Source organism: Copadichromis virginalis, linkage group LG14, assembly GCF_057382275.1.
Source record: "Copadichromis virginalis isolate Kocher_CV1m ecotype Utaka linkage group LG14, C_Virginalis_male_GT1.1, whole genome shotgun sequence".
In the NCBI taxonomy this organism is placed as follows: Eukaryota; Metazoa; Chordata; class Actinopteri; order Cichliformes; family Cichlidae; genus Copadichromis; species Copadichromis virginalis.
Window position 1 is genome coordinate 41911659 of NC_140631.1, and position 11091 is coordinate 41922749.

General features: G+C 45.7%; 1 protein-coding gene across 1 annotated transcript in view; it reads left to right on the top strand.

Annotated features, from left to right (window-relative positions):
• plekhg2 (pleckstrin homology domain containing, family G (with RhoGef domain) member 2) overlaps positions 1-10477 on the top strand; it is an 81414-nt gene extending 70937 nt beyond the window's left edge. Inside the window, exons 19-22 of the mRNA XM_085431000.1 lie at positions 165-1941; positions 2958-3384; positions 3734-4465; positions 7378-10477. Coding sequence (XP_085287126.1) covers positions 165-1941; positions 2958-3384; positions 3734-4465; positions 7378-9736 — 5295 coding nt within the window. The 3' untranslated portion in view covers positions 9737-10477. The remainder of the gene's footprint in view (positions 1-164; positions 1942-2957; positions 3385-3733; positions 4466-7377) is intronic.
• Positions 10478-11091: the final 614 nt, after the last annotated feature.

Consider the following 11091-nt stretch of genomic DNA (forward strand, 5'->3'; position numbering starts at 1 on the left):
GCAGATATTTGAACAAATTCCAGTGATTTCCCTCTTTTTCTTTAAACTATTCACTAAACTGTTAAGTAACACACCGGTGGGTGTCCATATCCCACCAGCTACATTAGCACATGCTAGGATTCATATGACTGTAAGTTTCTTCTTACTTTTTTCCCCCGGTACAGATCAAGGATGAGCCCAAAGAGCCTCTATCCAACCAGACCAACTTCACCTGCCCGCTGCCCCCAGTCACCTCCAGCCAAGAACAAACACACACAATGCCACAGGAACAGGAAAGAGCAGAGATTGAGGATGACATCGTCCAAAGTCAGACTGGAGAAAATGAGACAACAGAAAGTGAAATCCAAGAAATTCAAGTTGCAGAAAGTCAGGTGGAAAAGGGAGAAGAAGTGCTTGGAGAAGTACAAGAAAATGATAAAGAGAAGACGAAAACGAGTGAAAACGAGGATAGACACAAGATCGTTCCACCCCAAACACTAGACCTTCATCGATTCGTCTCAGAAGAGGAGGAAAGCAAAAACAAAGTCATACCGATAGAAGAAGAAGAGTCCACAACTTCCTCCTCAAATCTAGGAGCCCCTAACCAGCCCAACAAGAGATATCACCCGCCTACAAGAGGTTCCCACCTCACCAAGAGAGATAAGAAGATCATTGAAAAGATAAGAAGTTACTATGAGGCAGCAGCTGAGGCTGAAGAGGGCGAGGAAGAGGATGAAGAGCTTGCTGAAGAAGTAGGGTCAAAAAGGAGAAACAGTTTCTCACAAATTCCCTCTGGCTTGGTAAAGGAGACCATGTCACGCTTTGATGTCGGTGGTCACCAAGGGGAGTCAGAAAGTGGACTGTCCAAGTTCGAAGAACCAGAAAGAGATACTGATAGGGAGCACCTTTCTTCCTCTGGTCCAGTTTCTTCCCCATTTCCAGTACTAGTAGATGCAAAGAGTGATGGACAGGCTGATAAACCAATGAGCTCTTTGGATTTTCGAGAAGAGGACCGAGTCAAGTCTTCATCCTCTGCTGCGAGTAACGACGAAGAGACTCCAAATCCGGTAAATTTGCAATCAAACCAAAGCAGGCCTATTGGAGAAGAAACAAAGATTCAGGATCAAAATGAGAATGTTTGCAAAGGATCGTTGGTGGAAAGACGGGAGGAGAAGGTGGAAGGAGAGTCCAGAGATCAAACAACCATGCCTGGTGCTGGAAACCAAGCTATTACAAATGGGCATGAAGCTAACCCACCAGGCTCAACAGAGGCTAATGGAAGCCATGAAGAAACCTCTACACCTGTGAATACGTGCGAAAAACCTGAGACAAAAACCCAGAACATCTGGACTAGAACCAGAAGCAGAGACCAAGCAAAGGCCATTGGGAACCTCGAGGACCTTCCCAGTCAGATAAAAGTGGGTCGATGGTCTCGCCACTCCAGGATTGTCACTGCTAACCGAGCCCTGTTCGAGACCATGGGATCGGATGTGGCTGGTATCGGGTTATTCGAGGCGAACCCCGTGGTAGACCCTGTGCTGATAGAAAACTCAGAGCGTATTCTAAGCAAGGTCCAAACACTGGCTCGAATGTACAGCGCCAAAGCCAGCACCATGAAGGTCCCCCTGCATCAAAAACGCTCCAATAGTGGACGGAACCAATCGGTGGTTTCTGCTAGTCTGTCTGGACCCACAAGCCCGAGCCAAAGTAGAAGTCAGATACAGGCTGAAGCTCAAGTTACAGCTGAGCACCAAAAACAATATGAAACAGAAACCGGTCAGTCAGAGTCGAGATGTGCAACCCAAACTTACTCCATGGTCAAAGTTCAAACCCAAAACGTAACACAAAGGCGGCAATGTCAGATTCAAGCTGAAGACCAGAACCAGACTCAAACCATGAGCTGGAAGACCAAAGAGATCCAGGAAGAGAGGACAGTAAAGACAGCAGAGAGCCTCACACCAGGTAAGCTGCCTTTTCTAAGACTTCCTCTAAGATGCTATGACTTTGGGTTCTTTAAAGAGAGTCCAGGACCAAATTATTGTGTTAACATAAGATAAGATCTCTCTTTTTTGTCAGTGCTCATCCCACGTCGGCATTATGCACAACACAAACAACACAACACGGTAACTTAATAAATACAAAAAATGAAAAAATAAAAAGAATGAGTGTATGTGTAACACTCTATCCACGGTCTCAGAGGAAGTCTCTGATCCAGCTGCAGGTGGTAGAAGGAAGTCCGATATCCAGCAGTTTCACTATTAGTCTGTCTGTGGATTATCAAATTAAAAGCAGCGCTAAAGTCAAGAAAGAGCAGCCTGGCGTAACGGCCCTGTTGTTCCAGGTGAGAGATGGTGGTATGCTGAACTCCCTGCCATACCTGTCCTGAGTTGTTGTTGCTGAAGTGGTCTTAAATCCTCCTCTTGTACGCTGCCTTCTCTGTTGCCTCTTTTCAGCTCAGATCTGGCTGCACTGTACTGCGTACCATCACCGGATCTGAAAGCGGCGTCACGTTGCTTCAGCAGGACCTGGGCCTCTTTAGTCATCCAGGGTTTCTGGTTGCAATACACCCGGAGACGTTTGTCCACAGTGACACTGTTGGTACAGAAGTTAATATATGAGAGCACTGATGCTGTGTGCTCTTCGAGGTCCTGGTGTTCAAACACCGTCCAGTCCTGCAGCTGATGTGATGCACCTTCTGGCCAGGTTTTCTTTGTGGCTGGGGGGCTCTCCTCCTAACGTGTATGCAGGGATCAGCAGTATTGAACTGTGGTCTAACAAACCTCGATGTGGTACATGTTGCTGTAGGCTTTATCCAGTGTGTTTTGCTGCAGCCAAGTCTCTGTGAGCAGTGTAATGCTGCTGTCCCATACACACCTGTTGATTCGTCTGTTTTGTTGGACAGGAAAATACTTGGAAGCAGTGGCTTAATTGTTTGTTTCATGTTTGGTTCATACTCTATATTTCATTGTTTTTCCCAGATGTCCAGGAGGCTGCGATGGAGCCAGTTGAACCTCAGTCGTTTGGTCATGTGTTTGTCAAAGAACAGATGACCACCCAGCAGACGAATGGAATTAGCCTCTCCAGGCCGAGAGACTTCATCTCTGCTTTGAGCAGAGAAAGAGACTCTGGTGTAGGCCGTACTCTGAGTGAAACTTCCCAGACCTCCACCACACCTCAAGAAAATCCAGCCCCTTTGTTAAGCAACCAATCATCCAGTCTGACCCAGGTGAACAGCTATGAGCACAGGTACACCTCACCTGGAGCATCCTCATCTTCTACAACAACCATTCAGCATCTCAGGACACAAGCTGGAGACTGGAGCTCCAGTTTGTGCTGCCCTGCCAGTAACAAGGACCCCTCCAGGGATGACCCCCTGAATGAGAACAGGGATGTGCATCCAGATGTGTGAGTACTTTACTAATTAAGTAAAAATGAAAGGACTATAACAATAAAGGATTGAGTCCAAAAAATGAGTTGAGTTGATGATAAATTATGGTTAATCATATACATACATGAATAAACATTAGTCAGTACCATGGTAAATGACCAAATGTTTATAAATGATGGAAGGCAGAAGGAGTGAAGCTCAGATCCGACAGAAACCACAAGCGTGACATGAAATGGTCTTTCTAGCATTTTATAGGCTCACCACGGTGCACATTGAAATGAGTGAGATTAGCTAAATTTGGTTTGCAGTTCAGAGCAGCAGCAGCAGATTCATTCCCACTACTTTTCTCCTTGTGGTTGCCTGCAGGCCGGAGCAGCAGAGTGGTCGGCACCATGCTTATTCAGCCAGAGAGTCTGGAGAAATCATCACCCAACCCGCTCCCTCGGAGCCACCTCTGTGTGCTGAGCACTGCAGAAAAGTGACCAAAGATGGAGATAACCAAGACAAAGACAAGCAGGACGCAGCAGCTGAACAATGTATACAAGCTAGAGTAGAACACAGCTTCACAGATAACAAGGATACGCTGAGCAAAGACGTGAATGTTTACGCAGCGCCTGAATTCAGTGTTTGCACAGGAAATGCAAATGCAGACGCGTCTTCAGGAAAGTGCAACAGCTCTGCAAGACCTCACCCAGGGCCGAGCAGAGAGCAGAGAGAAACAGAGGAGGGCAGCACTGTGCTGCGAAACCAGCGTCCGCAGAAGACATCAGCAGAGGAACTCTCCAGCGATGAGGGTTCAGCAGGGCGCTTTGGTGAATGGAGACCCTTAGGAGAGCTTCCTGCTCAGCCTTCCCAGAGTCTTCCCTTACTCACAGCCTCTGGCTCTTCACACGCAAGCTGCCACGCACTCACAGAAACCCCAGGGCATCACAGTTTAAGAGAAAATGAACCACGTCCATCAAATCCCGCTCAGCTGCAGTCTGAAGACCATCTCCCAACATTCACCAGCCAAAGGCCGCTCGACCTGCTGACGACGCTGGGCGGACGGGCTTCATCTGATCCCCCGAATGTCAATAGCATGCCTGAAGGTGACCACAGGTGTGTATGGACCTGATAACTGACAAGCAAAAGTGCAGAAAACCCAGAATCTGTGCAAGCTCACACTGCTCTGACAGCTCCCAAAGGTTGTGACTGGCAGTTAGTCAAGAGCTGAATTAAAGCCCAGTATGAGATAAGAAGGGTATTTCTGAAGTGTGAATCATGCACAGTTAAATAACTAAAAGCATGCAGCAGGAAATGAGCAGAATAACTGCACTTTAGAGATTTCGTGAGCAATTGGAAGAGTTTTTACAAAGTAATAATGATAATCTGATGAAGGTGGCCAATAAGGGGAACCTGGTCTGTGTGTATGAACTCGAACCCCTAATAAACCAGCAAGCCCAGCCCATGCTTTTCAGTTTAACATATTTTGATCTGCTTCTTTTTTCTTCTTTTATATAAGAAATGAAATGTGGCTGTATTAACACGAAGGTGAAGTTCAAGCCAGGACACATGTTTTCATTAAAGCGTATGCCTCGAGGTTCTCTTGCTCTTGTAATCTTTGGCACTTTATTTCAAGCCAGACTAAATTTTATTTGGCTTCTGATCAGTAGAAGAATTTGCCTTCAGCCACATAATTTACCTTTGTTTGTCACATTACAACTTTCTGTTACCACTAAAACGTTTTATACAGTACTTTGTACAGTTCTAAAGAACTTGAAAGTCAATGTTTAGTATGATCAGAGATGGGCAGTAACGTGTAATCCGATTACTTTTTTCAAGTAACGAGTAAAGTAAGGGATTACTATTGCAAAAACGGTAATTAGATTACTGTTACTTTCCCGTAGGAACGCTGCGTTACTGCGTTACTAAAACCGTGATTTTTTGTGAGAGTGTCTCATGACAGTGACGTAAGCGAGTGACAACAGCTGTGTGCAGATCAACAATGGATCACATATCGAGTGCAGAGAGAGTATGAGCGTGCAGCGTTTAAAGCGTGGAAGTACTGACCTTACTTTGAGTTTGATTCCATAAAAAGTGACAAAAACATTAGTGTCCGCTGTGCGTGGGAAGAAAACTTCTTTTTACAGCGAAAAAACCCCTAAACTTCCAACAAGCACCGAGTAGCTACGACGTGATGGGAAACTCACAGAGAAACTCGCGGATTCTTCCACTGACCGCGGCACACCTGCACCAGGGTAAACATCCGCCTACCCCACTCCTGCTTTACAGGTGAAAATAGAGCAACAGGACCGCTGAGTCTTTGACTTTATTTATTTTCTGCTGTGTTTTACTTGCATCTATTTGAAAGACTGAGTGTAAACACACAAAATATTTTATTTTATGAGCTGGAATGTGCAGAAAATAGGTTTAAATGTTAAACTAATTTCTTCCAGTCAGAGAATGTTGCATATAATTAAATGTTTGCTTGATGCATAAAGTTAAAAGATTAAATCTAATAAAACAAGTTTTAAAAAGAGACTTTTCCATCTGATCACATTTTGTATGATGGATTATGCAGAAAAAGTAGAATTGGGCTGAAAGATCTATCACTTTATCACCTCTTCAGGTTGTAAATCATGTTTTTAAAAAGTAACTAAGTAACTAAGTAATTAATTACTTTTGAAAATAAGTAATCAGTAAAGTAACTGGATTACTTTTTTGGAGAAGTAATCAATAATTAGTTACTGATTACTTTTTCAAGTAACTTGACCAACACTGAGTATGACCACCTTAATTCTCCGTGTTTCTTAAGGAATCTTCAGGAATACTTCTCTGGGCTTCTTGAAGGACGTTCAAAGCTCCTCTTTGGATGTTTCTGCCTTTTTGCTGATCTCTGTCAGGATGATCTCTCACTGCTTCAGTGATTTTGAGGTCTGGGCTCTTCTTTTTCAAATTTCACATATGGATCCATCGCTCCATCAGACCTGATTTTCAGTCCAGTTCTTGTGTCGTTTTCATGCCTCAGCCTTTGCACCACGTTTCTCTTCATTATCAACGGCCTTCTGGCAGACGTCCTTCCACTGAGAGCGTTTCTGACGAAGTTTCGGTGAAGGATGAAAATTTCTTCCTCTTTCTTATGGACGTCGTTTCAGACACTGTAGATCAAACCTATTCTTTTGTCCTTCACTTGTCCATTTTCCTCTGATTTTTAAGAACACGCTGCACGCCATGCTGAAATACTCTCAGCTAACAGCTGATCAGTTTGTACTGATCAATAGTATTTCATATCAAACTATCTTTATTGTTATTTTTGACATTTTTCATGGATTCATCTCAGGAAATGGGAACAAATGATGTGTTTCTGTGACTGGCTGCTGGCAACAAGGAGCCTAAAGATGCAATTAAAACTGCTTCTTTTCTAAGTTGTCTCTTATATGTAGAGACAACACTGGGTCATCGCTTTTTATGCTTGGTCAAAGTTCAGTGGCTTAACAAGGGGGAAAAAAATTCGTCTGGCAGAAGTAAGATCGTACCAGTCAAAATAGGAGGGAAAATATCTAGATTTTAAGGAAAGAAACTCTCCCTAAATTGTGGTCAGTCAGAATAGTTTAACTCTCTTAAACTGTAGCTAAAGCCGCAGTGAAAGTAGAACATTGACATTATAGAGTACTGATAAGAAAGTTAGCTGACGGGGATCCGTCCGGCCCAGGAGCCGCTGCCAGTCGCCTCTGAGGCCTTTCCCAAACCAGAGCTTCAGTTCACGCTCACATCATCTGCCATTATTTACCAGAAACGCTGTCAAACCTAAATGAGGATGTGGTCCCAACTAGTGAACGTTCCTTACATTGAGCTTAAAGTGCCATTTTTGGCCCTTCTGCTGTAGTGTTAGCTGGGCTTTTATCACTTGGAAAGACGAGAGTCACAATGCCCCTGTCAGAGAAGCTTCTTTAAGTATAACTGCAGTGATTTTTTTTATTTAATTCGATAAACTAGATGTTTTTAAATCTGTGCTTCTCTGTAACTTACAGGGACCCAAAAGAGCCAGGATGCCCGACCAAACTTCCGATCTTCAAGACTCAGGAGGAGAGAACTACCCAGGCTATTACCACGCCTGACCAGGGCACCTCTGCACCCTCAGCCTTCCAACCCAGCCTGAGACACCGCTCTCCTTCTCCTCATAGAGCTCCTCCTACCTCCTCAGTACGAGCACCACCTTGCTCCTCACCATTCAGGCTTATTCCAGCATCTTCTCCGACTCCTGTATGCCCAAACAACATCTCCAAGGCTCTTTCCAGCTTATCTCCGACTCCCCCTTTAACCAGGAAAGCCCCGTCTACCCCCTCTCCTGCATCTTCCTCATCATCTGTAAGAGGCCCTCCTCCCTCCCCTACATCATCCTCTACCCTTCGCTCTCCCACATGCTCCTCCCCGATCACCTCTTCCTCCACATTTACCAAATCCTTAGCTGCCTCCTGCATCAGTCAGTCTATCAGTCAGAGTATGGCAAAAGACAACACTGCCCGCAACAGCGTGAATCAAAGTCCCTCCTTACCTTCCTCTCACTTACGACGGCGTTCCCCTTCTCCCAAACCTCCTTCCAGCACACCTGCTTGTGCTCAGTTAGGATGTTCCAAGGATGGGTACCACCATCCAAGATGCCCACCGTCCACTCTCCGGACCTCTTGCACTTCTCCGTCCCTCATGCCATCTTCTCCTCCCTCTCTTTCCCAACGCTCTCCAAGTCCATCCCATTACCAGCCGGCCTACGCTTCATCCTCTTCACCACGTCCCTCATTCCTTCACAGCAAAACTGGTTCTTCACAGAACTCAAACAACAACAACAATCACAGCACAGCAATCAGTCAAGTGAGCTGCAGCTTGAGCAGTGCTCTCAGTAACGGAGGTTGGTTGGTAAGTCCACAGAAGGAGACATTCTCTAATGGGACCAGTAAAGCCGCGGTAAAGCAACAATCCCAAGATTCTCTCTGGTCAGGATCACACAACCGTGTAGCCCGGCCTTTCTCCGCATCCGAACCCAACTCACGAGTTCAGTCCCCATCTCCCTCTCCAGCTTCATTCATTCTCTGCTCTCCACCTCCACAGCACAATTTCTCCTCCCCCATGGCAAATAAACCGCCCCATCCCCGGAGCTCAAGGGTAGGAAGTGCAAGTTCCCATAACCCATTAGGTCTAACTTTGGAGCTACCCATCACCTCTTCCATGAGTTCTTCTTCATGTCCGAGCCCGCGGATCCTCTCCCCACCTCCTATCGGTGTGTCAGTGAATGTTTGGGCAAACAATGTTGCGACACCTCAGCCTAGAAACGCTAGATATGTTTCCTCCTCTGCCTCTCCTTCTCTTTCATCAACATTGGCATCTTTCCCAACTTCTTCTTCGTCCTCCTTTGTCCCACAGAGTGGTTTCAAAGGATCTTTCCCTTCTGGACCCTGCCCTACCACCTCCCTAAGCCTCCGCAGGTCTTTCTCCTCCAGCCTGGCCGACAGACCTTCCAGCCCAGCCCGGCTCAACGCTGCTGCCCAGCGACGTTCCTGGGCAGACAGCAGCCGAAGGTCCCTAGGTTTCAGTGGAAATGCCCATCCTTCTTTTGACCAACACGAGTCCTGTCCGGTCAGTCCAAGGAGTGGATGGTCCTCTTACAGCAGCTCACCCGCATGCCTCAGCCCTGAAAATGGGCTTCAGTCCCCACCCTCATCCAGCAAGTTTTCCCCAGGGAACGGCACCGGGGGTGGGCAGCATTTTACCAGCGTGCCCTGGCCAGATGTGCGAGAGCTTTCAAACAAATACAATGGAACGGATATCCCGGATACAGGCGATACTTGCACCATCAGTGCCTCGTCTCCTCCCCCTGTGTCCTCCACCGCTTCATCAGACAGGCAGATAGACTGGGAAGATCCCGAGTTACAGGAGGGAAACTGTCGGAGCCAGCTGATCTGCGCCTACCTTAGCCGACCCTCCAGTGAGCAAAACCTCACCTCCTCAAGTCTGACTCTGTCCACCTCAGGAATGACCTCTCCTCCACCTGCCCCCTACCAACACCACCAATTCCACATCAAACCACCGCCTCAGGTTCAAATCTATACCACAGCACCTCCTGTGTCCCCAGTCTCTTCTCCCCTGCCCTCAAGAGCATCACCACTACCCAAACAGGGCAACCACAAGGCCAGTTATGCCACCACAGTCAACCTACAAATTGCTGGAAGTGGCAGAATAACCTCCTTCAGCACGGCCCAAGTTAGCCTAACCCAAACCCTGCAGGGTGGAGCAGGAGCTGGAGTAGCAGCACAGGGGCAGATGGTGAGGAGAGTAAGCATCAACGGACTCTCACAGCTTCCTTCAGCTCTTCCTCAGAACTGTAACAGGATATAAAGCAGTGAGACTAGTCTTTCATTCATGGAGCCAGAAGGGAAAATATGTGCAAAGAACACAGCGGACGTGGTTTTGTTTCTCACGAATGGTCCCGCCCTCACCTCGCCGTGTAAGATAGATGTTTTATATGTGCAGTCTTCACATGTCGCAACAAACAAAACAAGTTTTTCACTGTCTGTTATAAAAGATGGACGTAGCCACAGTGACGTCACAGGTTGGTTACGAAACAGGAAGTGGTGAGCGAGGGGTGGGCCTGAAACAGCCCTCAGTCAAAACGTTAACCCACCACGAAGCACTGTCATCTTTATCCTCCTTTCCTGACTCTGATGGGACCAAAATTTCCACAACTCATAACTGAAGGTTCATCAGGAAATTGAGCCCATTGTTTATACGGGCCTCGCGTTTTTATCTGACTCTGAATGCATGCTGACGGAAGTGTTTGCAGAAAGGTCAGAATATGGCGCAGAAGAAAGGACTTTGTAAGTAACACTGTTCCTATGTGATCTCCCCGTCCACAGCTGGATGTGATGGATTATGACCAGCTAAAGGTTGGAAGATTGCTTTGATCAGTTCTGGACTACCTGTGGATGCGTTTGAGACTTTTTTTTGGAAAAGACTTTCAAACTTTTAGCATTTATTGAGCTGGACTACATCCCAACCCTGCAAACAGATGTTTTGAAGGTCCAACTATGCTGTATCCAATCATGTGTATTATTTTTGTGATCTTTTCTCTTTTTTTAAATATATATATATATATATATATATATATATATATATATATATATATATATATATATATATATTGTGTTGGACAAACATCCATATGCGGCTGTCTGAGGCCAGTGTGAGGCCAGTGTTAAAACTTGTTAACTGTGGTTAATGATCCATCTCTTTTTTTAATCCTTTTTCCTTCTTTTTTATCTTATTGTTTATTTATGAAGTTAGTCTTATTTTCTTTGGCACTTAATATCCTTAAAGTAATTTTGGTATTTTTGCACAGTGTCTTCAGCTCTTGGGTGCATGCATGAGTGTGTGTATGCGTGTGTACGTTTGACATGACGTGTCTGGTAAAGTTTTACTTTTAACTTCAGACCAAGCTGATATCTGTGTTTTTGCTGAACTTGGTACTCACTCTGCTGATACCAGCGCCGTCCAGAAACCTCCTCCGGAAAACTCGTGAACTCCAGAGGTTGCCAAGATGGATACTGGAGCATTAGCAGACTTGGGTCACTCCTCAGTTTGGACACATATTTTCACTGAGATTTTTTTTTCACTACACTTTTATTTATATAATCCCAAGACACGAAAACAGTTGCTTCAAACTGCTTCATATTGTAGGGTAAAAACCATACAGT